Here is a 26,415-nt window from a genome sequence, read left to right as displayed (position 1 = left end):
CCTCTAGCCCGAGGTAGATTTGCGGAACTAATTGTCGAGCACTTTGATAAATACGCTCTGCATTATCCACTGTTTACGTGATGCTACATTCGTCGTGTTAGGTGTCCGTAAAGCGTTTTATAGGGAACCTAGTTGTCCGCAGCGTCTCACCGGTGGCCGTGAGCCAAAACTTTGAAAAGGGCTGAAACTGTACATATCTTCAGTCAACGATATCTGCTGACAGCTAACGTTCGTAAAGTATTTATTTTAAGTTTCAATCGAATTTGAATCGAAGTTTTAGCCTTTTTCAAAGTTTCAGCTTATCGCCACCAGAGAGCGCTGCCGATACCTTCATACTGCATACCACTGTGTATATGAGAGATCAGTGCTACATTCCAGTCACACCCTTGGTAGGCATCTCGAAAATCAGTGAAGTCTCGAGGCTCCACTTTACTAACTGTGCACTGAAGTCGGTACAGTAGCTCAGCTTCAAGAGCATCGACGTCGGTCAAAGGCTCATTTCCGCATTCAGTCTATTCCGATTCGAAGTTTTGTGTACTTGGGTTTGGGAATCGCAGTTCCTGTTGGTACGTTCAAGATGGAGTCATTCGGAAGAAAAGTTGTATCGTATTGTCAGTAAAATAATTACTGACTATTTTCACTGATAATTTGGTAAGTCTTGAACAAATTGTCAAGCTTACATTACGCTTAAAAAATCTGGTATGAATAATTCCCTAAGAAATGCAGCAGACCCAGCGAACGTCACCGAAAATATTAACAGCTTCCCCAGTTAGAGCTGTATATTGAATACTTACACACCTTTCTTTATCCTCTACCTGATAGTTCAGTTATGTTTGCTAAATATTTTATGTCTTAATTGTATACATAAAACATCTACATTCCTCATCTTCCTCTCACTCTTCAGTTTACCACCTCCACGTTATTATGCGATTTGAAAATGGTAAAACCCATACTTATGCTTTCTGTAATGTATGTATGTAGACTCACTTTACGAATTTACCACTCCACGTAAACATACTCGTATTGTGGTACAGTGGTGAATGTATATATTTATGTTTGGTTTTCGATATTCTATAGGAAGATAAAAATGCTCACACGCTTACATTCACTTGCTACCACGTTTGTTATACAATTTTTCGTCTGGTAGCCCTCTGTGACTTAAGTTTTGAGGAAGGTGATTGCAGACCGAATTTCTCTGCATACAAGTTTTCCAATGTGGCTATAAGCATAAAGAAGTATAAAATAGAAACCAATATAAGTAATATATTTACAATTACTTTGCGTGTATAAATACTATTTGATTACAGCTTTCTTTTTGTTACCGACAGTGGTATGTAGATAGCTGAGCAGTAATATTAGCTAATAAAATAATCTGATAAACTAGTCAACATAGGTACCTATTAGTCGTAAGTAATCTAAAACGTAGATATAAATTTTCAGTTGCATTGATAATATCACGTCTAGTATAAGAATAATTATGCAGTACTGTGTTTGCGGTCGGTACGATTCTATGCCGTGTCAGTTACGCGCCAAATGAGCCCTGCTCTTTTTTGATAAAATATCTGCTGACGCATTTGTGTGATTTTTACCAGCATATGTTTAAGCTTTCCTAAATAACTGTGCAAAAATCAGTAAACGCATTTATATGTCTCATTGTACTTAATTATATCTCCGAAATATACCCAGACAATTTCTTTCCAATACGTGTGAACCATTGAGATTGTTCAGAGAAAAAAGAAGCAAAAATCGTATGGTCAACTGGTCTTCCAATGAGCAAGAGTTGTTGACCTTTTCTGGACTTATAAAACGCAACCGTAGGACCATTTTTATTAATTTTTCAAAATACATTATACATAAAATATTAGAATCGTCAAAAAATGTAACAGTGCCTTTGCCCCGGGGCAAATGGAGACTTTTGTGCAGAGTTAACGTTGGTTAATTCTTTGCATGTTACACGGTTTATCATCGGAAATCAATATTTTGAGTTACTGTGCAAATAGTGTTTTCAAAGACAAAATTGAACTACATGAAAAAAAGATTATCATAAATAAGTTGTAAAAAGCAAAGTTTTAAATCGCTCGGTAAGTAGCTGGAACAGGATCTAATTGTTCCAGCAAGTATAAATAATAATAAATCTGAGAATCCCTAAAATAGGTAATTAACTGAGATAATTTTAATCGGCTAATTAATCATTAAAAACTGTGACTTTCTATGTCATCGTTTTGTTTCTGCAAGGCTCTTCGGTTAAGTAATCATGAAAATGTCTGATAGAATGCATAAGGAATGTGCTACTTTGATTGTATTTCAAAAAAATTACTGGGGTGCAGTGCAATAATAAACTCACAACTACAATTAGGACGAGTCACCCTATTCTAAATGAATTCTTCTGAGTCTAAACAGTAACTTCTGTATGCCAGCTTGATCGTAATAGTGTATTATCTTTTGCGTACCTCACATTTTGTAAAATGACAGAAACGTTTGTTATCTTTATCATTGTGTGAATGATTAGAAGGAATTAAGCCGAATAAAGAATTTGTATAAGACTGATCTTTATAAGTATAAGTATCGATGGTAAGTAGACTGTGGTTTAACTGCATAAGAAAAGCACAAGTTTGATAAAAGTTTTTGGTGGAAAGAAGAAGCTTATCTGGGATTCATTCAGTGAATTTTGTATCTGATTGCATATTGGTGGTTTCAGAGCGTGTTATGGAAGGATATTCTGCGTTTGGAAGTACAATGCCAAACTTCGATGATCTTGATATTGAGGGACGGAATCCCTCCCGCTTGTCTGAAGCAGATAGAGAAAAGGTAACAGCTACGATATGCCTGGCGTTTGAACAATAAATATGAATGTAAAAAAGTATCGCTCAATTATGCATATACCTTAAATATCATTGTATGTGGCAATTGATAATATACATGTATTGAACAGAAAATATGTAATACAGTTGTCATTTTAGTGACTAAAACGCTATATCTACAATGGAAGATCATTGGTTGCTACCAGCACATCTAAAACGTGATATAAATAGTTACCTTGGTTCAAATCAGTGCAGTGCACCAATTATACGTCATTAAGTGTTGACGCTGACGAAGGAGGTGTACATGTGAAGAGAAGTGGATTACATTGTTCCTGTTTAATGTTAAATTGACTGAAAGATCCAATCTGTACATAATAGAAGAGTGCTAAACTTGGAAAAACAATACAGGGATGAAATCTCATTCATTTCTGAAAACAAAAATTGTTTCGAAAATGCTTCAGATTTTTGTGCTGCGTTATTATAAATTTCAATTATACTTTTAGCGTGTGTAGTTGCACATTTTATCCTGTTGTAGGGAGTAAAGTAACATCTGTTGCATTCTTATATCAATTAATTGTATATGTGCCCCGCAGGAGGAACTTGACCATAAAAGGTTGATGCGTAGCAGTGTTACCGCTGAGGATGGAACTCGCAGACCTGTTTACTCGCATACCGATGACGGTGATATTTGGTGTCACATTTGCAATATTGCATTGTTTGGAGCACACAAGCTCATTAGCCACAACTCTTGCAATCGACACAAGATAAAATTAGACGAATGGCCATATCCCGTTCTACTGTGGTCCAAAAGATCAGACATAGTGAAAAAGTCAGCACCTGCTCCAACCGAAGCTATCGGTGATGCATTAGCGCCTGGAGAACCGGTACCACCAGGTATGGAGGACCAAATGACCAGAACCACTACGATACAAGTCAGCTTGGATAGACATCGTAGTTCTCCTCTTGTGGGCTTGGAATACCTTTTGGAATTGATTGACAATGACTCGTGCGAGCCGAGTTATACTTGTGTTCTCTGTGACAAAAGAGGCGATCCTCGGACTGTAATGGCTCATATTACGAGTTACAATCATCGCATTACATACTTGAATCGGCACTTTCCCACAATATCTCGTGCAATCACAGAACTACCGCGTACCCCTAATTATAAACGTGGAGCAAATGAAATTTCTGTGCTAGTCGCAAAGAAGATTGAAGAACGTTTTGGCAGGCTTCAGCCCCAGTTGGTGGATAAAAATCAGTTTGAGAAGAACAAGATGCAGTACATCAAAAGAGTCTACCAAGACTATCACTTTAGGTAGGTCTGACCAATCTTTACCGCATTAGAATACCGTAGATACTAAAGTACCGATGCGCAAATTTCTACCTACGGAATTCAGATTATAAGCAATGTTGACAGTTTTAATTTGAAATAATACGAGCGCAATAAATCAATGTGGCTGTTTCCTACGTGCAGGGAAACGCCCGAATTAACATTTATGGAAGTTTACGATGTGCGGTGGGTAACGAACTTCGATGAAAAGATGGCTGAAATTGGTGGTGGATCTAAGAAAGGTGAGTATGATAATTTATTTTTAATTCGAAAATTCATATTTACCTACTCTAACAATTGACGTTTATCTTCGAAATGTTTCATATGAAGAATCTTCAGTTCCAGAAGAAAAGGTAGAAGACAAACACAAGAAAGATGAAAATAAAACTGATAAATCATCGCCCAAAAAAGTAGAATCAAAAACAGATACCACCAAGTCGTAAGTTGAATATATCACGTATTACACACATTGATGAATATTCCAAGTCATAGATTTTTATTCTTTTAGTGTATTTCAACAATATTCAATTTCTCACAAACAAGTTTGTCGATATAAAAATAATTCACTGTGTGTGAAATTTTTTTTTATTTTGACACACCAATGAAATTCATATAGTTTTTAATTTAAAAAATCCTCAGTTTGTACGGTTACCTGGAAATATTTTATAATAATTTGTTCAGCGTTGGAATCGAGTAATATCTAAATAATGTCCACTGATTATTACGTGAAATGAAGTGCATATGTCTTACAGAGGATTCAAGATTCGCATTGTTGCGAAGGACAAAATGAGCTTGCGGAACGTTGAAAAGAATGAGGATGAGTCCAAAAAAACTCCTGCAGTTAGACCATCGGACGATACAAAATCCCTCTCCTCGGTATCTAGCATATCTAGTAGTCCATCGCCTTCGCGTTCTCGATCTCGCACTCCACCCAGAGGTAGGAAACTTAGTTCATTCGACAAGAGTAATCGTTATCGGTACAGAAAACATTCCAGGGACAGATCGCGTTCTCATTCACTAGAACCCACTAAAGAAAGGGACAAGTGGGATAAGTATAGAGATCAAATTAGACGTGCCGAAGAGGCATTGGACAGAGCGCTCAAATTTCATGAGAAAAATCCAGAGAAACATCCTGCATATCCAGACGAATGGAAAAAGTTTTGGAATAGAAGGTACAAAGAGCTACAGGCAGAAGGAAAAGATCCAAGTAAGCATGATTTCAAGCCTGAGTGGATCGAATTCTGGAATAAAAGGATGCGCGAAATGCATAATGATCAACTGAAACAGAGAAAGGAAGAAATTCGAAAAAGATTAGAATTGCCCGAAGATAAACCTCCAGAAAAATGGACATCATCTACGAAACGAGAGCGTTCACCAGTAATAAAACGTAGACATCGCGTCGATAGCGATGACGATGTAGAATATGTTGGTACAAGAACACTGAAAACTGAATATCATGAGCGCCATGATTCACGGGATAGAGAATATACGTATGCCTATCCTCGGGGAAGAGGATCTTATAGAGGCTATTATCCCAGAGTAGCTACAAGGCCTCGATACTATGCTACACCGTACCCTGTTAAAGATAAATCGCCAAGTCCAATAGCCAAGGAAGAGCCACTCAGTGAAGATCTGGAAATTGTCGGGCTTCTACGTTTACTGACAGCTTTAGAAGGACAGCTCGGCTCGCTCGGTCCCAAGGTAGTTTCCTTGTTATCCAAAGCTTTGGCGGCTGAAAAAGCACAGCCAAATTCTGCGGAGGAACTCTTGTTTGACGAAGATGTGAACGTATTATTTGAAACAGTGAAGGAAAAATTGAAAGGCCAACTGTTTGCTGGAATGATTGAAAAAATGGCCATTTCAGCAACTAAATCAGCAATACAAAACATTGCCCAGTTGTTGCACAAGGCTGCTGAAACCAAGCGAAAGCGTGATGAAGAAGCAAAGAAGAGAAAAATACTAGAACTATTAGAACCTAAACCACCCACTTATGTTAGTAGAACTATCTTGCCGCGATCTGTTGAAGTAACGCCAATTAAATCCGAGCCAGTTAGTGTGCCCGGCGTGGGTTCGGTTGATAAAGTTGCCATTGCGCAGCAAATTGCTGCTGCTCTAATAGCTCAGGGAAGAACGAATGTGTCTCACGATGAATTGGAAACTTTAATAAATGCAGTGGTTGGAATGGCCGAAGCATCAAAACAGTGCAATAAGCCAGTTACAGCAGCTGATTTTGTCAAAAGCTTGGCGCAACAAAGCGATCCGCCAAAACCAGCTGGTCCGGAAGCTCAAGCTGCTAGAATGGAATCTTTATCAGATTCTGATCTCAAAACTCTACTTCAAAACTTTAAGGACCTGAGTACAGACGAGCAACATGGACTTATAAATTTCCTTAAGAAACTTGAAGCAACCGATCCTGCACGGGTTGAAAAGTTAAGAGGATTTGTAAATCTGGGTACTCCTGCAGCTCCATCACCAATAAAAAAGCCTGTAAAGTCACCTACCCCGGAAGCAGAGCCGCCGATAACAAGACCTGGTAAAAGTAGCTCTCCATTCTCAACACGAAAAGGAATTCAAAATCCGACAGATGACGAGGACAAGTGGAAACCTAAATTAGATATGTTTGCTGAAGATGATGAAGAAATGGAAAAGAAAAAGGTAGCAGAAAAGACTAAGGAAAAATTGGATTTGTCCGATGACGATGACGACTACACGTTTGAAGATATTTACAAAGCAGCTGACAAAAATGTTAATGAGAATGAAAAAGCTAAGAAAAAATCACGTTCCTATTCGAGATCGCGCTCAAATTCGCCTGGATCATGGTCCAGATCGCGTTCACGATCGCCACGAACGAAACCTGTAGAGGTTCCAAAAAGCAATGATCCCAATGCTATTCTCAATGAGACAAAGAGACTTATTGCCAATATTATGGGTGAACTCCCGAATAAATATGTGCCAAAGTCTCACTTGCAATCTCCTATTTCCGCTAAAGAAGATCGTGAAACATTGTCAAGAGATCTAAAGTCAACCATGGAATTAGGGCCCCCTGGCACCAGTTCTATGACTCTTTCAAATCCTTACGAACAAATTTGTAATCCTAATCAACCTAATCAACGTTCTTTGCAGGAAACTCAAGCCCCACAATCATATTCTAATATGCAAAACCAATTCCAAACCTACCCTCCACAACAGACCTACAACAACAATCCTGGTTATAATATGAACAATGGGTATAACTATAATCCAGGATATGGAAATATAGGAAATCAAAATGCTTATGGTACACCCCAGATTGCACAAAATCAATACCCTCAAATCCCTCAACAGGGATACCCTGCTTACGGCGGACCACCGCCATTGGCTAGTTATCCTCCACAACAGCAGCAGCAACAACAATATGGGAATTATCCGCCACAGCAACGTTTTTACTAGTGAAGACGGACGGTCATACGATGATAATATAACTTGCACCAATTACTTCCAAACTATCCCTTTGGTGCAGAATCACATCAAGCCGTGTTTTCGTAACTCAATACTATTTTTTCTGAGTTGCAGTGTCCATATTCTACACTGATAGCCAAAAAAATGTTGTGATTACCTGGTGTAATAGAGTTATGACGAGAAATGCAACTGACGTATTCGTTGTTTTAATAGAAATCGATTTTACTGATATGATTCTCGGTAATTTTTCTTCTTTCACATTCATCGATACCATGAACATTGATACAATAGGATACTGAAGAATTATACATAATGAAAAGCTCAATTGTTGGCATACTAAAGGAAATTCAAATGATTTCTTCACTTTGGTGTCATTTTATGCACGACAGATATTTCTCATTGAATTTCGTATATATGCATGTAATTATTGTCATGAGTTATTATTATGTTTGATTTTAATCTCGATGTAGGTTAATGAGGTTTAATTATTACTGCAAATGATGAAAATTGTCTACACGCAGGCAGTACCTAATAAACATGATAATATTTGGTATTGGTATCGTCTTACATGTACAAAAATCATATTAATGTACATCATAAAAATTATAAGTCAAAATCTTCATTGTACATAAATCATCAGTTTCAGTTCATAATTCCATTAAATAATTCGATATTGGAATATTCGAAAAATAATACTAGTATCTGAATTTTATTTCTTGGGTAAGCTGTAAACATTTCAAATAGAATATTAAACAATCACTGATTTATTTGGTATATGTAGATCGGTAAGGAAATTGTACTTTCTTCTTTCGACGTCAATTTATTCAACAATTTTTAGTACAAGTGAACAATGTAGCTTGTTTCAAAGTTTAATTACTGTTAGTGACGGAAATAAGCTCGAAACCTTACTCTTTCTCTGCCTTATTTAGTCACGTTTGTCCATTTGAATTTATGCCTTCTAATTTCATGATTAACAAAAGTTCTATAAAGTTGTTATAAAATAATTACACATTACAAAAAGAATGTACTGTTTTTTATTCACAGGGTGTATTTAAATCATGTATGTACGTAGTATAGGTATCCAGGATTCATAGAAATAATACTTTTTGTAAATAACAGTGGCCACAAAAGTCTAGATACTCAAAAATAAGAATATGATTATTCTTTATTTTTCGATATACTAACGATTCTGAATTCAATTTTACCAGTTTGAATACAAGTTACCTTAGGTTGACATTGAAAGTACACATTGGTGTAAAACACATCTCGTCTCTGACAGATCTTACAACCACAAGTATGTTCACTTGAAACAAGTGAAAATTAAATCTGCAGTTTAATTTAAATAAAAATTTGGTACATCAAGAATGTCTAATTTTTCTCTGTACAGACTTTATTTTACTACGTTCGATATTAATATTACTGAGGATAATAATCATAGACAATAAAAAAATTTTTCGTTGAAAACGAAGCTAGTCATTAGTGAATCAATAATACAATATAAATGTTTTTGTCTGAAGTAATCATAGAAAACCACAAGTGAAAGTCTATTCTTTCCGAAATTCCTTTAAATAATTACAAAGTTTGGCGTGGTTCAACAAAATGTTACAAAACATGTACTGAAGAGAATGCGTTTTTTTTTTTTTAGGTATATGAATGAAAGAAGTGAATAATTAGATATAGTAACATGTGGTATTATAGCGCTTTATTTTAGCAGTTTGGGTAATCATTATTTATAGCAAGCGGCTGACATTGCACATTGACTAGAGAGTTACAAGGATTCAGTCTAAGTTATTCTTCCGTCTCTCCCTTGAATGGAGACCCACGGCCATATCACAAACAATGAAATAAATTAAACAAGCATACAACGTGATAGTACATATTTACAGAAAATAAAAAATATCGATTTTCAACTTAAGTCAAGACACATTAACTACTTGGGTACTAGTCCTCTAGTTTTAGGGTAAACCGGCGTTGGTATCTGCTGAACCTTATTAACAACGCTTCTAGGACGAACTTTTGCCGATTGTAGGCGTGGCTTAGATCTGAGTCTTGCATCGGAAGCATCTACGTCAATGTCACCTTCGTCACGCAACGCTTCTTCAAGAACAGCTTGAATCGTTGGAGCTATCACCGGGCCCTGATAATCCAGCGTTGTTCTAGGCGGCATATCCAATTCCAAGTTCAAGATATTTTCTCCGGCATAACGATGACCTTTCCCCATAGCAAGGGCAATTTTTGCATATTCCGATATCGGTCTGCGAGCACCAGGGACGGATGTGGGCCGTTTTATAAGATCAACGCTTGAAGGTTCGGGCTCTTTTACAACCCAACAATCTTCATCCTCGTCAAATCGTACTCTGGAGAGAATTTTGTGCTTCTCTTCAACTGGAATAAAATTATCGATAATGAGGTACTTTAGCTTCAACTCCTTAATTAATTCATTTTGCGTTTCCTCTAGATCCCTTCGATCTCTGTTGAATTCTCCGGTGACGTCGTGCAGTTCCTGTTTCAGCGCTTGAAGCTTGGCAAAACATTTTCTCAATTTTCTAGATTTCACATCCACTTCTTGCTGCAGAGTTGTATATGTTTCTCTGACGCCAGAGGTAGTGACCTCCTCCTCTTCTAACTTTTGCTGCATTTCCACTTCTCGTTTTTTACGCTCTGCAATTTCTATAGCTCTTTGTTCGAGAGCTTTTTGCTGCTCGTTTGTGTGATCAATAATATTTTTACCACCGCAAAGCATTTTACTTTCCAGATCTTTTATTCTGAGGACTAAAAATTCAGCCTCCTGTTTTTCAGTTTTCAAAAGTTCTGCAATCAGTTTCTTGTCAGCTTCAGTAACTTTATTATCATCTCTGCTGTCTTCTGTTTCAGAATCTGAATCCGGACTTCCATCTTCTTTCTTCTTCTTTGATTTCCTCTTCTTACGCTGTACTGTTTCTTTCAGTGCAAGTTTTTCTTTTAGCCGATTTATTTCCTCTTGATATTGCCTCAACAAAGCATCTTTAGGATCCTCGTTGATTCTCGGTTTATTTTTAATATTCTTTGCTCGATTTGCGTATCGTAAAGTCGTAAGACTCTCATCATAGTTATAGCTTGCCGGTCCTATATTAGCTACCATAATAGTCTTAGAATTTCCCCCAAGTGAATCTTGCAAAAGTCTCGTGAGTTTTGAGTCCCGATATGGAATATGCGTCGTTTTACCATCAACCAACGCAGAGATCACATTACCGAGCGCGGATAGACTTAAATTAATTTTACTAGCTTCCTTTAATCTCTCGCCACTCGCGCCAGTCTTACTTTGTCTTTCGCTGCCTGCTAAATCAACCAAATTTAGTCTGCCAACCCTGATCCCAGCGCTGTCTCCGATGGTCCCCATTTCTATGGTTATTAAAAAAATTGCATGAGACCTGGAGCTATGCTCATTCATGTTGGTAGCTCCGATTGTTCTATTCTGATTCCCCATGTTCATTAGTTGTTGAATTTCAGCTGCACTTTTGCACACAGAAGTTGATAGATCCTTTACAAAAACTCCTGTGTCTGGTTTTTCCTTTAGTTCGAACCTCAGGCTTTGATCACGATGCAAGAGGTCCCTTATTTCTTCTTGATAAATTTCCAGGTAGCTCGCACGAACCAGATACTGCATATTTTCTGTTCTACTAATGTGGCTGAAAATGTGATCGAATGACCTTGGGATGATTCCTCGCCGTTCAGGATCCGCCCTAATGCCTTCCATTGTAAAAGTTTTCCCCGTTCCAGTTTGCCCGTAGGCAAATATTGTCCCGTTGAAACCGTCCAATACGGAAGAAACCAAGGGCCGAACAGTTTCCTCGTACAAGTCCTGCTGTCTTGAGTGCCAGTCGTAAACGGCATCAAATGTAAACACTTTGACGTTATCCTTGGACGGATCTTCGCGGGGATTTCGGATCTCCACTACTCCTCGGGATGGAACGACGTCTACAACTCTGGTGTGTCCTCTGGCCGTCTCCTTTTCGTCCATTGGTCTGCATCGTACGACGACTTGAACACACTGCGTCCCACCATCCATCGCAAGGGATCTGGCGCTGCGTTTTTTCAGGGTTTTGTCCGACTTCTCCATGTCGATGGTTGCGAATTAGAGTTAAACGCTGATTGAGTAATTTCACGAGTATTATAAGCAGATCGAATATCGGTCGGGTTTAATATTAATTTAATGGGGTGTGCCTGATGTGAGTTTCAGGATACGTAATATATACTTATTTTTCTTTGAATTTTTTTCTTTTGTCTTTTTAGCTGAGTATTAAGCTTACTTCGATAGATCCGGGAGCGTGTTTATCGTCGCTCTGTTTTCTCCTTCTCAAGACACGTCACGCACGAAGAAGGGTAATTCGTTGCCGTTTTGCCCTCCTCCTCGAGATATTGATCCATTGTTTGGTTCTAGGACGACTCTCTTTCACTGTCAACATCTACCCATTACGCATTGCGTGGTTATGTGCTCGACTTGTTTATCACTAATTGCGTAGGGTAGAGTATACATCGGGGCTCTGAATCCCACGTATTTCACTGCAAAGCATAGTTTTCGTCAACGCTTAACGACACCGAACTGCGCCCGTCGCATTGCGCGTATTTTGACAGAACCCGAAGACAGCCAGCAGACTGGCAAACACTGTCGCTGCCGACCCTGCGCGGTGAAGGGAGCCGTCAAATCAACCAGATCGATGTCTCGATTTGTATTTGCACACGAGCGTGCGCGACATGCGTGTGTTAAATATCGAATTTCTCGTCGAACATAACGTTACGTGAAGGACGTCGTTTCGTAGACACTTTCAAGGCGTTTGGCACGACTTTACCGTTCTGCTAATCTGCTAAGTAGTATGTATATGTAATAGTTTTCACGTAGGTAATAATTCGTAAATTTAGCCCAATTATTCACCGAGTACTTAGCGTTCCAACTTAGATCTATAAAGGTAAGAATACAGTCTAATTACACATGGCTAGCCTATCAATTCAGTTCATTTTAGGGTTATGTTCACACCATTGCACATCACTTTTAGACTGCATCGTCCCTATCGATCACTGTGTTTTCTGTTAATCGAGCTAATTACCTGTGCTGCTGATATATTTCTGACTATTAAAATTATGCAAGTTTACATGTGAACTTTTTGCATGACATATACAGACGTGCCTCACGTAAAACGACACATATAATTTCGATTTTCACAATAAAATATTTCCCACGAAAATTTCAAGCTTACAAGTCACGTATATAGGTATATACTTATTACATCCATGCAAGATGCGGAGAGAAACTTTTATCATGTTACTTTGTTCCTAAATAATCTCGGCAGCTTACCATTTAGCGATTTTTCTCTAATGTTGTTTCTAAAGTGAAACTGGGCGTGTTTCAATAATCAAATCACAGCTGTTGTCGCTGTTGCTAAAAAGAAATGTTTGACTTTGACCTATTTTCAACCATACAACAGCAATACCGCGCCTCTAAGTATAAGAACAGCAAATGTGTGTGCTGGAGATACGAGTCACAACATAATATTCATTTATTTGTCACTGATATTCCCATAATATTTTGATTCGGGTTAGCTAGATTGATGTCAACGTTTGCTCCAATAGAAGTGTTGATAAAAAAATACAGCTCTTATCTGAGTAATCCATTCTGAGCTTAATATCTCAGAAATAACATCTGACTATTTATTGCGCTGTCTTATAAATGGTAGTTATTTTGCCTGCGAGCCTTTTTCAAATTTCTTTTTCAATCTATCAATTATATGCATATGTGGAGAAATGGGCATTGCATCAGTTATACGTAATTTTTTTCTAATGAACAATAAAATTATTTCACAATTATAATCTCAATTTGGTTGTAATTTGTGTTCCAGTAAATAATGAGGCTGTGGTTGGTAGCGCTACATATAGCGCTTGTTGGTACAAATTTATGGGTGACAGCACACTTCCAAGAGGAGCTACCCGAAGACAATGAATTTGCAGAATTTGAGGATTTTGAGGAAGAAAAACCAAACCTTGGCGTGCCTGATGATTTAGTCGAACAATTTAGTGAGGCCGAATTAACTGATGGATTCGAAGAAGACGACGTACTAGTCGAAGACGGAGATAGCGAGTTTGATCATTTCCAAGATGAGGAAGAATTTGAAGGATTAGATGCAACCGGAATCAACGCTGGCCCTAAATCAGACGAGCCATCTACGTTAACGATCACAAAAGTTCCGCTTCACCTGCGCGCAAGATGGGATAGTTTCTATTTAGAGATTCTTATGGTTGCTGGGCTACTTGTTTATTTCATAAATTACATAGCTGGTAGATCTAAAAATTGTAGGATTGCCGAAACATGGTTGAATGACCATAAACAGTTGCTCCTAGACAATTTTTCATTGGTGGGTGACACTGGCAAACTGAATGATGAAGTCTCTGAAAACGGATTACTCAAAGAAAGCGAATCTCAGTATAGTTTATATTGCTCTGGTAGAGTAGGATGTGAATCAATGTTGATAGAATTGAAGTTGATCAAGAGGCAAGATCTGGTTGCAGTACTGGCACAACTAGTAAGACCACAAAACGATCAGGTACACTTTAATATTGAATTGCCAAAAGATGATGTAGACACTTTTGTCTTAGCCATTGCGGCAAAGAGAACAGCCACGCATTTAGTAAGAGATATGGCAGATGTATGCGTTTATTGCCCTGAGAAGCGGCCTGGAGAAAAGTTTGGTCTTCCAGTTGGATTCTATGTCATGTCAGAAATTGCTGAGGCAGCATCTGCTATCTTGGATACCAGAGTATTACAAGCATTTACAAAGTATGCTCCATATATCGACTATATTCATATTAGCGACCAATTCAGTGGACCCAAACAACAGGAGTATGTATAACATATTTTTTCGTATCCTACAATTCACTAACGTACTATCTGAGTTCTTGATAAGATTCAGTTGTAGATAAGCAGAAATTAATTCATAAACTGGGTCAAATATTGTCTGCTGCAGACACATAAACGAATGAAAATCATTTGGCTATTTTCTTTATTTACAGAGATGCGTCGCAACTTAACATGCCTGAAGTAAAGAGGGTTCTTCTAGTTGGACTTAATATCAACATTAAAGGTCGAACATCTACTCCCGAAGCACAGGAGCAAATGCGACCATTGCTGCAGCTGACATTTTATCTGTTGGATAAATTACGTCGATTTAAATTATCCAAAGAGGTAAATCGTACTTTCAAAGTTGCAGTACTGATTACATAACTTACTAGATTTTTAACACCCGAGGACAAATTTTTTTTACCAACTGTAATTCAATATAGGTTTATGCGAATTATGAAACTTAAAAATTCCGGTACCCTAAACATTTTTTAACAACTTTTCAAAGTCTGTCAAAACACTCTTTGTTGTCATATAAATAAAATGGGGCGGATTATTTAAAGTTACCAATAATTTCAGGGAAAAAATAAGGCTGACAAAAATCGTTTGCGAGTGGAGGAAGCTTTTCTAAAGACAACACATGCGGCCCGAGCTGAAGCGGCCGCGCAACGTCGTGAAGATCGCAGAAGAGCAGAAAAAGAAAGAATTCTACAGGAAGAAGATCCTGACAAGCAAAGAAAGTGGGAGGAAAAAGAGCAGCGGAGACTCGCTAAAAAACGTGCACCGAGAATGAAACAACTTAAAGTTAAGGCATTGTGACATGGTTTCAATTATTTGGTGCGTAAGGTTGCAAAATTTCTTCAGTCACAAACTGTTTCATACCTTGAACGATTATCGTATTTTCATATTGATAAGTAAATGGTTTTAGTCTAAAAAAATTTTCACTCATTGAAATCTCACAAAATAAAAGCAATACAAGTGAGATTTACATTAAAAACAAAGTACGTTGTGCATTTCACGTTAGTTAATTAATTGAATCGAGTGGGAAATGAACTGCTCCCCTACTTGTAATCAATTATGTGGGGAAATTAATACCAATGGTTTCCACTATAAGAAATCAGCGCTCTCCTTTTTATTTTATAGCATCGTGCTGTTTAATCAATACGGGTACTTTAACTAGATCGTTTTCAGAGTGTAAGAAAATTTACCTTCAAGAAAACGCCAATTACGTCGGCACATCCACATAATATTCGTTAATTTCTGCGCTCGGTTATTGATCGGTATTCCGTCAATTTTCTAGAAAATATTACTTCGCAAGCGAAACGGTTTTAAACAAAATATCAATTGTAAACGAGGTTCAGATAGTTGCATTCAACAACCACAGTTAACGTATACAACTTCACTGCCTGAGCAACCCCCCTACGAGATTATTGAATTAATTTCTCTCATGAAGTAACGTGTCTTACGTTAGGTGTAATTTTCCAAGAATGCACTTCGTTCACGAACCGAAAAAAAATACATACATACATGCATACATACATACATGTGCTTGTGAATGTATGTATGTATATGCCTTAACTATGTATCAATTCATGGAATAAAAGAATCGACTTATTATAATAAGTATAAATGGGGACTCTTTGGTCATTTAATTATTAACATACATCCACTAAATAGGTGTATTTATAGGAAAAGTAATTTAGGACCATCTAATTATTTTTTACAAACACTTGACAGGTCTCCCAAATCAGGAAGACAACGTTATGTGGACTGACTTTTTGATGATGGTATTGATTTATGAAATACTTGTCTCATACTTGCAATCAAAACATACCTTACATACTTGTGCACCACATGCAACATTCATGCCCAATATTCATGAATACTTTGAAGTTAGAGGTGAATCAATGTTTATTTCATAATATGCACGTATCTATACAGGTAAATTAGCTTATTTAGTATTTATTGGGTGAGTGATTGAAATTGCGTAATATTTTTGTCATTGACTAAGATTAAATTTTCTAACTATAAATATGGTAACAATACAAAACATAATGCTCAGGTCTCTTGCTCTTTATAGTAATATATTCATGATCGTTCTGTAACGATCTCAAAGAATTATATGCCAGCAATATCATTTACTTAACAGTATGTATAATAATTGGAATCTGTGCAATGGGTAATATTTTTACCATGATTATTAGTTGCATATATACTCAATTTTATTTTCAGCCTCTGTGGCGGCACGCAGAAAGTAATTTGTCACGTATTGAACGTTCACCTTACTGGATTAACACCAGTCCTTAACGTATGATGCCATTTATACTCTAGCTCCTAAGGAATTCATGGGTATGTCAAATATTTTTAGTAGTATAAGTTTAAAACTCCTCAAAATCAGTATTTTACCAATCATTTGTTGGTAAAAAATAATATGGTGTAGAAAATTTATTTGAGAAAAGTATCACATATTTTTTGCTTGTTAGCATAAGGTATCCGGTAGCGACTAATGAAGTGAGAAAGTAAAGAAGCTAAAAATTCTTCAGCTAAAATACTAAATTAAACTAAACTATCCTTGTACAACAGGGATTATTATCAACAGTAGCCAATTTTTCAAATCAACATGATTGAATCTATGATTTAGATTGAACCTCTATGTATTTTCCAGAGATTGGTTTGCTAGATACTTTTAACATTTCAACATTACGCTGAATTACAGTTTTTGCAAATAAAAAATCATTGTACGACACAAAATCGGATATCACTATGTTCAATCCGTCGCTGCCCGGTTTCTTATTGCGTATCCATGGTAAAGTATTATTTCTACAAACGTCGACTAAATCTCTTTCTAAGTTTCCAAAAACATGCTTCACAACATAGAAAGTATCTGGTGTAAGTAAACATTGGGAAACAAAACCAGTTCTTGGATTTCTAGATTCTAGTGATTCGTCCAAAAATTTAATAAGGTGTACCGGGTTGACCGTATTTGGCCATGGAGTCACCCATAAACTACTGAACCAAAAATTAGTGTGATTCATCACAGCCACATTTCTATATATTACGAATACTTGGTACTTTTCTAAGGCAAGCCACTGCAGAGAAATGTGAGTAAAGCTTGGAAAGATTGGACACAGTTTTCCTTTGAATGTTCTTTCAATAATATTTATTAGCATATTGTGGAGAGAATCGTTGAATTGGTAAAAATGTTGGAAATCAAGAATCACAACTTCGCCAGGATGCGACGTAAGCCAATCAGCAATATCTTCAAGTGGTTCCTCAACCGCAGCTCCATACAATCCGTGTAAAAAACATATTTCATTTACACCATCTTTTCTTGCCACTCGCAGGTCGAGGTAACGAATTCCTCCGTTGAGTTGGGCTTTGATGTCGTCATGTTGCGTTATCGACCAATTGAATATGACTGGCTTCGCTAGCATCTTGAAGCAGCCCAAGTGCCTCAAGAATTTTGGTCCATCGGGTCCAATCTCACCTTTCCGCGAAATTGTGTAGGTCATTGTATCATGTGAACCTGTTCATGTGTATTCAAATATATACTAACAACAGGCAATTCAAATTTTCTGATTTACAGCATCGATTTTTATTGAAGACATTTTTACACCATGACCTGACTTCACATCAATCATAAAACAAATGTAAGTTGTACCTGAAGTCCATAGTTTTACTGTAACTCGAGTGACGGGCAAAAACAGTGCAAAAAATATGTGAACGAACTACTAAGTGACAACTTCAAGCAACAGTGGCAAAGTGACAAAAGCTGTGTTCAAAATATATTATCTTAAAAGTTGGCGGAGAATAGAAGAAAGAGAAATTGGACTCTACAACGAGCGTTGTCATCTACGTCATGAAAAAGGTAAATAAGATTTGAAATATTAAAAATTTACGTCGAGTAATAAGTTTTCGTTGTTTTCGTCGTTATGTATGTGCGTAGAAGACATAACCTAATTAGTGTTTAAATCCGGGTCAGCAGCCTCTGCGATAACGCCTCCGGATAGGAAATATAGGCCGTGTTCGAAAATTGACTGACAGTACTGTCAGCAATCGTTTATCTCTTTTGCGCTGCCGAGTTCATGGACAGCTCTGTCTCTGTTCTAGCGAATTTCTAGTACTGGCAGTCAATTTACGAACACGGCCATAATAGTTGATAAGCCAAACGTACCGGGTATGGCCAGATGATTTATGGGTAATGTTTTCAACTGTGGCGGGAGATCGGACATCCAGAATTCGAGATTTTTGTAAATCGCGGTCTCTTCGGGCGGAGCATCGTCAATGTTCTGCATACCGAAAACTCTCACTTAATTACAAACGATAAAACCACCTGGTTCAAGGACCGGAATAATGTCACTGACTGCTACTCGCAGGTGTTCCTTGTAGCAGGTTTGTGACGCAAATGTCAGCCGCAGCCGCGCGATCGTTGCGAAGCTGACCTCACGCGATTCAATCTACTCGTCGTCTACGTTTTTCTCTCTCTCCTGACGTCTATCGTGATTGTCGAAATCGAGTTTAGTATTTATTCGAGTCTTTGTTCCCTTCCCCCATTGCTACTAATGGCTTACACAGCAGTTCCCTGCAGATGTGAATTAGCGTTATTATTTCCCTTATCACACACGCCACCGAGCACGCAACGTTCACAGAATTTTGCGAATTTTCTTTTGTTGGCAAACAAAAGGATTTCAAACTGCCAATCCAGCATCCGAGCCAAAACGATACTGTCCGATAACGCTTTTGATATGCATACAAAAGACAAAGGAAAAGATAGTCCATTAATCATATTCGCATAGACATGTTTATTATACATATTATACATGTATTATTTGATTAACCGCACCAGGCTTTATCTTTTTCTCTTCCTGTCGCCTGCAATATTAATGGCTTGCAATCCGTCTTCGCGTGTTGCTTAGGCTGTAGGCTAAATACTAACACACAGGTCTACATCGTCGTTAACGTTTCGTATAACAATATTTATCTCTACTTATATAACTCGTCTATTTCTATTCGCATTTTCAATACTCACTATTTTTAACTATGTATTCACCGTTAACCTATAATTTACTTGAACTCGCCTCACCTGTGCATACTTTATTATATGCGTGATTTGTTCAGCTGTCAGCTTGACAATTTTTATATATTATTTTCCTCTTTAACACACACAATTGTTATTATTCTCACGACAATATCTGAAATTTTAACCAACGCGCGTTATGCTACATATGAAATTCTATCATGATTATGTATATTCACGCTTTCGTATACCTAGCATTGCGTAACTAATATACGTATGTCATACACTTCGCGCACTAAAATTAAAAATATTAAACAATTGATGCCGTGGCCAAGAGTTGAAAAAATACAAGAATACGAAATTATGGATATTACAAAAACCTGAGTCTTAAGCTGAAAGTTGGGCCTGTAGGTTTCATTTTCAATCTCGCATGTTTTTAAAACCCGAATTTAATCGTATTCAAATTTATATAATAAAACACTGAATCTTGGCTTCACGGGTATAACGAAATGTTATATCGATGGAATCAACCGCTACTCCACTAGCTGATACGTATTGTAAGCTGCATATAGTTAAGCACACCTGCTTCGGCAATCCTCTTTCGTCATTTCGCTGCTGCTTGCTATTCAATGCATAACTGAAATTCAAATTTTATACCAATCATCACAATTATAAAGTATAATCTATTCGACTAAGCGTTATTCGATGTACACAGCTTATCAGTGAGTTTGTTATAGTTTCTCTGTTTTTTCAAACTCCAGTTGTTCAATGAGTAGAATGTTTGTTTTATCCTGATATCGATATATTCGACGTCAGTATACAAGATATTTTATATCCTCTTTGGTCAGCTCTGAAGAATTCTTTGTAGCGTTTTTCTTGCTTTCAACTCACGCATGTATAAACTCATTTCTTCAATATCCGAAGGTTTTCTTATGACTCCTGATCAATATAGGCGTAACAAAGAAACGGCATATTGATTATACATCGACGCACAAGGCGGGGAGAAAAAGAACTTGTATTTCTTTGGGAATGCCTGATAAATAGAGTACAATATAAAACAGCTATTTTATACTATGCAGGTATCACATGTATCAAACAACTTTCGTTACTAATGGATGTTTAATTTCCTGATCGTTCACGTGACTATTTCGTTTACCTTAGACCGGCCGTTTTACCACAACAAAGAGAGAGAGATGTTTCGAGTAAATATTTTTTAAAGACACACATTTGCACTTTGCTAGTCACATGCGATCAATAATATTCATTGAGGTCAGTTTACATATAAGCCATATGTTAGAGAGAAAGTGTATACTATGTATGTGAAGAAGAAAAATAGGTAGTGACGTTGATTGTGAAGCTGGCAACCCGAGTCGCCAACTGTCAGGGCCGAATCCAAGCCCGAGGCCCCAGGACAGAAATTTTATTGTTTCGTTTCACTGACGATCCGGAGTAAGTGTAAACGTAAGGGACTTTATGTAGAAACAGTATACAAGTATTTAAATATGGAAGCAAAATGTGCGTTTCAAAGCAAACAAAAAAAAATTGTTTTTCTGGCAAAGAAACGATGCTTCAAATCAACGTTTCTCCATGCAAGTAATCCATTCACTTACGTTTAATACATTTCGAACAAGCTGCATCTCTTCCACACGAAGACGAAAATTCAATTTTTTCACTTGTACACTGTTTACGCCATGATTTTTTCACGTTTTCATTAGCCTTAAGATGTCAGTAAAGGAGACGTTGCTGTTGAAAACCAGCAGTATTTTTGGATAATTTCATTACAAGAGATTACGAATTTATTAGGAAGATGATTCTCTACAATCCCACAATTACATTTTTTCAACACATCACTATCTTCAAATCATTTTTCAAAACTATTCTGATATTGATTTTGATCAAGAAATTCAGTATTGTTATACTGAATTGATTATTGAGAGAGAAGAAAGTATAAGATATGGTGAATATTTAGCAGGTTATCTACAGAAAAAATGAGTTATCGTGGCCTGAGAAATTGAACAAGTTTATTGAATTTCTCACCGTTTTCAAGCGAATTGAAATAGAAGAAAAACGATATCGAATCTCATGTCCTTAATGAGTAAAACCGTAATGTTTTACAATAATTTTAACTGTACGATCTCCTCATCTGAAATATAAAATCTTCGGTATCGGGGCCCCTGGCCCACGATTCGTCCCTGAAAAGCGGCTGGATTCGGCGGCAAGTTTTAGTGTCATAAAATGCTCCGATGTCATTATTGTCTTATCCGTAAATGGGTCACGTTGCTTTAAATTCGTACAATGCGTCTCGTATATTTAATTGTAGAATGAATTCTCACGACAAAAGATTCGCCTTGACCCTCCACGAGGAACCCCCTGTGAATTATAAAAGACCAGTGTTAAGTGGTAAGAGGTCATACTTCCTATGATTTGAAACTAATTCGAGGCTGACCATGGGTTGAAATATTCAATTCAGCTGAGTAATGGTCGTCGAGGTAAGGACGAGTTATTTATACATTACGGACCAAGGAATAAATAATTTAGTACAATTATAAGCCTTACGCCATTAACCTTGTGCCGAAATTATTGCTTTTCACAAAATCTTGTTTGCCAACTTAAAAATTCTTAGAATTATGGTATCATGCAAAGTCTATAAGTGCATGCCTGTAAAAAATTGGGCTAGCCTTACAGGCTCGTGTTTATGCAACTACCTTGGATGTTCTTGCAAGTAGCATTTCAACGATCACTAGATCATTGTACAATAACAACAAACCGAGCCAGATCGAATTCCCAGTTCATCGAGCACTGTTATTCAAGCCCAAGTGTTTCATTTTTTTCATCCTGAAAGTACTCTCTGAATTAATGTCGTTCGTCCAAACTCGTGAATATATGGTTTCCGGATAAGAAATTGAAGTCACATCGCGTTCGTTGTTAATTAAATGTTGCGTGCGAATAGAGAGTCTGCGGCACATAATAGGCAAGGTGACCAAAGTGCTGTCCGCTCAGTTAGTACAGACTAGGCAGTATTTTTGCAACCGAGACTGACGAATAACGCGGGATATCAAGAATGACTGAATTTTCACTATAATTTAACTCTCGTAAACATCAGGTGCACAGTATGTAATTAATCAGAATGAACTGCGGCTTCCTGTTTGCGCTTTTATCAGTGTGTTATGCACGAAGCTACACGGATTACAAGTAAATATTCAGTCATAACTTTATCATGCGATGAGTGATCGCGGGGGGTGGAACAAATTAGGCATAACGTCGGTAATTTAACACCTTCCATATCAAAACAGCATTATAAAACCAAATTTCATTAGTATGACAAAGCGTTCTCAAACATCATTCGGGATCACAACTGACACGTTAAATGTTTATTTTTGTCACGTCACAACTAGCAGAGTTGTAAATCGTCGATACAATCAGCACATACGTACTTCGTTTTATTAGGTATACAAGAAGAGCTAGGACTAACTGCAAAGAAATATGGATAGTTGTAGAATTTTATCATCGCGTGTTCCGAAAGCATCCTCTTGTACTCACCGATGTTTATATTTGCACGGTTTCTTTTATTTTCTTTCGTCAAACAGACACATATTGATGCAGATATGGACGTTTCTACCTATAATAAACTGAGTTATACATGAGATATTGTGTATTTTATCGTCGGATCATACGCCGGGCGCCTCACCTGCGGTGCTGATTGTGAGCTGTTTGTGCCGTACATATAATAATTATATCAGCCTTACGATTCGCAGAATATTTCGCTGCGCATAACTCGTTTCACAACAAGAATTTCCAAACACGCAAATTTCTACAGCTGAAATAATACTTGTACTTCGTTCGATGTATCCACCGCGTTATTTGAACAAAAATATAGATATAAAAAACATGTTCTTCGGGGATCTATCTTTAGGTCTGATACAGATGTGCAAATTTTCGATTGATTGAATCGGAACAAAACTTTTGCGTATAGGCATATTTATAAATTATTTTCGCATAACTTAATTGACTTGTAAACTGCGACAAACTTGAAAATGACTATCAATTTGCATCAAGTTTTTCGGATAAAGATATCGTTGTATTTTATTGTATAAAAGTAATCGATCTATCGTCATCGAAAACTGTGCCACGTGTCACATCTGTGTCGGTGTTCACGTGGCAAACGCGGCCGCATATTTTTGTAAGTCACTTTTCACCTTATTACGATGAAAACAAAGTATAAGTGTGATCTTTGTACGTAATTAGCGTTTCACGAATAAGATAACGTTCATCCATCCTAGGTAAAGACCTAATGTAAAAGGCATATCTTATCCGTCGTTTCCCGTCGATATGCGCAATCAAAGATTTAGAGCGATATTCCAACTTTTCAAATTTCGTACCGAAGATTCCTTCGACCAATATTTATGCAAAGCACACCCCTTTTTCCTAGAAATTATTATCTAAAAATGAAAATGGACTATCAATTATTTTTCTTCTATTGTTAACAACAGCAATATTTAAATTTCGATGGGTTAACTTTACACACATTAGGAACCGAGGGGTAAACATATCCCAACATATATCGACCACTTTCCTACGCTTAATAAGATCAGTGAACCGTTTTTAGGTCGTGAGATAAATAAAATTCATTACACCTGTGCGTGCCGTGTTTTATATTTGAAGGCTGAGAGTTACCGCAATTGTAACTGTAAATAACAATTCAAGGCAGCTCATGTAGCTAAATAGATAAGACTGCAATCGTAGAAAAGAAAAAAAAAGTATATGACCGATGACGAGAAATGGACTCCGTACCATTTTTTCTTCACCGTCATCCACTGATTAAGCTGATCGATTTGCGACACGTTTCACATGTCGTTGATTTCAATTCAACCTTGTTTACGCCTAGATAATAACGTCACGACCACAACGCGTCTTCTTAAGGTTCGTTCAATTCTCGAACTGCACATTAAATTTCGGGCAATCCCTGATCAACTGTTCATTTTTTGACCCTTTATTAAATTTTTTTTTTTTTTATTTGTGATAATGGCCAGTCTTACGATTAACTTGTAGTTTTATTTTGCCACGAAATTACACTCGCTGAAGGACCTGCCAACCATGTATATTAGGCATGGTACTAAGAGCTCGATGACTTGCCTTCCCACTTGATACACGTGGATATAAAGTTCCCCAACCCGCGAAGCCATCAAGCCATTTCCACGAAACTTTTTCCCGAGAATATAAACAAGCCAGCCTCTAGAAATACTTCTGAAAGTTGATAACACAATTTGGACCAAACCACTTATACCATTTTCTCTGATTTCGCGCACACAATTTATCCTAATGACTTGCAGTCAGGTGCGTCGACCACAAGATGCACAATGAAATGGGAAGTGACAGATTATATGACTGAAATACAAGCGGTAGATACTTGTCGTCGGTTCGATAACCTTTGGCGATAATTTAATTGTATTTACAGCTGCGTTGGAATACTCAACGGAATATAACGTGCTATTTCAAAGTCGAAATGTTGAGGCAATTATTTTGTTTCTTCATTTGTATCTAACACACTTTCATGCATTATACGCATACAGTACATTACATGTTCATACCCCCCACGTATTTACGTACTTCCATCTCTATGTACGTACATACATACATAGTCTGTTAACGAAACTCTGGTCGAACCAATTGCACGATAGATAATGCGATGACCTTTCCGTGACCTCCGCGTAATACTTGTTTCGATTCGCTTACCGAAATTATCACATTTCTCCAGACAAGTTTATGGTACGAATTATTTCATTTCGTAATCGGTAGGTCAACGTGACGTCACGTTGCACAATGGTACACGTTAACCATCCTACTGCATTCTGGCAATAACTTGTCGCAACGACCGTGGCCTCGGTTATACCTTCATGTGCGAATCTTGGCGACTAGGTTTTTTTTTTGACAACTTCTAGATCTCGAACTCTACGCAAGCTTCGTTGACTCGAAAAAATATAATGGCACGAGTCTCTTATGCGTTGACCGAATTATGACGATTTGGAAAATTGTATAATGTGAATACGCATGTATGTCGACATGTCGGAAATTCGAACGAATTGAAAAGTTATACGAGAACAGTGTGTAACCATCGAACAGTTGCTGTATTGTCTTTGTCGACGTTTCCGTCACGCGATGACAAGTTACCAGATGTTAGCCAGCATCGCACGCTTTCTGGGCGTTATTCCTGGATATGCGTAAGCAGTCTACTTTTCCTCATGTCTTCCTCGTGTCATGTCACTCACTCTCTTCTCGGAAATCGGAATACTGTGCCAGAGGAAATGAATCTTGGTTTGTCATGAAGGAGCTCTCACGATTTATAAGATTAAAACTCGAATCGAGATTGTGTATCGGATATTTCGCGCTTTCTCAATTCAAAAACATCCCGTGTCTGTTATTTCGATGACATATCAAAAGCGGTGTATACACGAGACAAGCGCTCGAACGGATCAAAGGACGACTTTAGACGCCTCAGCTTTCACGTTACTGCCATCAACGTAAATTTTTACATTTCTCGCAACTTTTCCAAACCGCTGCTGCAGATTAAGCAGATTGTATTTATAGCTCTAGATCAATTGTGTTGTAAAAAAAAAAAAAAAATTTGTAATTACCGCGATAAATGACGATAGAGGAAAACACGACGTCGCCTTGGATGGATCAGGATTAAGTGAGGATAACGAATGCGATAATCGATTTCTTAATTATACCTATGTGGTCGAACGAAGAGAACTGGCAGGAAGTTTATTACCATATCATCTCTCGTATACGTACATTGTAGTTGTGATAATTTGAAAACGCTGCGAACTCATTGGACGCCGAAATAGACACGCCTCAGAAACACGTTTTTGTCTTATCACCGCGCTGCGTATCGCAACCACCCGCGAATATACCGTCGAGAAAGTTGTAGTACGGAGTGATCAGCGGCTGAGTTCGGTCCTCT

At 37.5% G+C, this 26,415-nt stretch overlaps 4 protein-coding genes across 11 annotated transcripts in view; 2 read left to right on the top strand and 2 right to left on the bottom strand.

Annotated features, from left to right (window-relative positions):
• The first annotated feature begins 361 nt into the window (after positions 1-361).
• Positions 362-16,849, top strand: LOC124213320 (PAT complex subunit CCDC47). Of its 6 annotated transcripts, none has more exons than XM_046614670.2 (6): positions 362-651; positions 2,699-2,808; positions 3,395-4,116; positions 4,276-4,373; positions 4,471-4,570; positions 4,884-8,592. In XM_046614670.2, exons 2-6 carry the CDS (start codon positions 2,707-2,709, stop codon positions 7,558-7,560), a joined length of 3,699 nt encoding a protein of 1,232 aa, XP_046470626.1. In that variant the 5' UTR covers positions 362-651; positions 2,699-2,706; the 3' UTR covers positions 7,561-8,592. The 6 variants fall into 6 exon arrangements, with proteins under 6 accessions (XP_046470626.1, XP_046470534.1, XP_046470711.1 ...); XM_046614578.2 differs by having other exon boundaries at positions 4,462-4,570; XM_046614755.2 differs by lacking the exon at positions 2,699-2,808 and having other exon boundaries at positions 4,462-4,570.
• Positions 9,255-12,249, bottom strand: Klp68D (kinesin-like protein 68D). The gene is made up of 2 exons (XM_046615102.2): positions 11,859-12,249; positions 9,255-11,696 (listed from the first exon to the last, which is right to left on the bottom strand). The coding sequence occupies exon 2, from the start codon at positions 11,666-11,668 to the stop codon at positions 9,500-9,502; it is 2,169 nt and encodes a 722-aa protein (XP_046471058.1). The 5' UTR covers positions 11,669-11,696; positions 11,859-12,249; the 3' UTR covers positions 9,255-9,499.
• LOC124214874 (PI-PLC X domain-containing protein 3) lies at positions 15,778-22,953 on the bottom strand. 3 transcript variants are annotated; one of them, XM_069135370.1, is made up of 4 exons: positions 22,889-22,931; positions 22,160-22,289; positions 18,612-21,824; positions 15,778-17,963 (listed from the first exon to the last, which is right to left on the bottom strand). In XM_069135370.1, the coding sequence occupies exons 3-4, from the start codon at positions 18,730-18,732 to the stop codon at positions 17,068-17,070; spliced, it is 1,017 nt and encodes a 338-aa protein (XP_068991471.1). In that variant the 5' UTR covers positions 18,733-21,824; positions 22,160-22,289; positions 22,889-22,931; the 3' UTR covers positions 15,778-17,067. The 3 variants fall into 3 exon arrangements, with proteins under 3 accessions (XP_068991471.1, XP_068991472.1, XP_068991468.1); XM_069135371.1 differs by lacking the exon at positions 22,160-22,289 and having other exon boundaries at positions 22,889-22,953; XM_069135367.1 differs by having other exon boundaries at positions 22,160-22,918.
• LOC124214008 (6-phosphofructo-2-kinase/fructose-2,6-bisphosphatase) overlaps positions 18,282-26,415 on the top strand; it is a 48,672-nt gene continuing 40,538 nt past the window's right edge. The window contains exon 1 of the mRNA XM_046616055.1: positions 18,282-18,305. Coding sequence (XP_046472011.1) covers positions 18,297-18,305 — 9 coding nt within the window. The 5' untranslated portion in view covers positions 18,282-18,296. The remainder of the gene's footprint in view (positions 18,306-26,415) is intronic.

Source organism: Neodiprion pinetum, chromosome 1, assembly GCF_021155775.2.
Source record: "Neodiprion pinetum isolate iyNeoPine1 chromosome 1, iyNeoPine1.2, whole genome shotgun sequence".
Taxonomy (NCBI): Eukaryota; Metazoa; Arthropoda; class Insecta; order Hymenoptera; family Diprionidae; genus Neodiprion; species Neodiprion pinetum.
The sequence above is the reverse complement of the archived record's forward strand: the minus strand, read 5'-3'. Positions and strand labels throughout refer to the sequence as shown.

Excerpts from the sequence above, each read along its gene's own strand:
- LOC124213320 (XM_046614578.2), top strand. The coding sequence starts at position 2,707 with ATGGAAGGATATTCTGCGTTTGGAAGTACAATGCCAAACTTCGATGAT. Across the intron at positions 4,374-4,461 it reads TGGTGGTGGATCTAAGAAAG|AATCTTCAGTTCCAGAAGAA; the intron begins GTGAGTATGATA and ends TTTCATATGAAG. Across the intron at positions 4,571-4,883 it reads AAAACAGATACCACCAAGTC|AGGATTCAAGATTCGCATTG; the intron begins GTAAGTTGAATA and ends TATGTCTTACAG.
- Klp68D (XM_046615102.2), bottom strand. The coding sequence starts at position 11,668 with ATGGAGAAGTCGGACAAAACCCTGAAAAAACGCAGCGCCAGATCCCTT.
- LOC124214874 (XM_069135371.1), bottom strand. The coding sequence starts at position 18,732 with ATGCAGAACATTGACGATGCTCCGCCCGAAGAGACCGCGATTTACAAA. Across the intron at positions 17,964-18,611 it reads AAATCATCTGGCCATACCCG|GTTCACATGATACAATGACC; the intron begins GTACGTTTGGCT and ends ACACATGAACAG.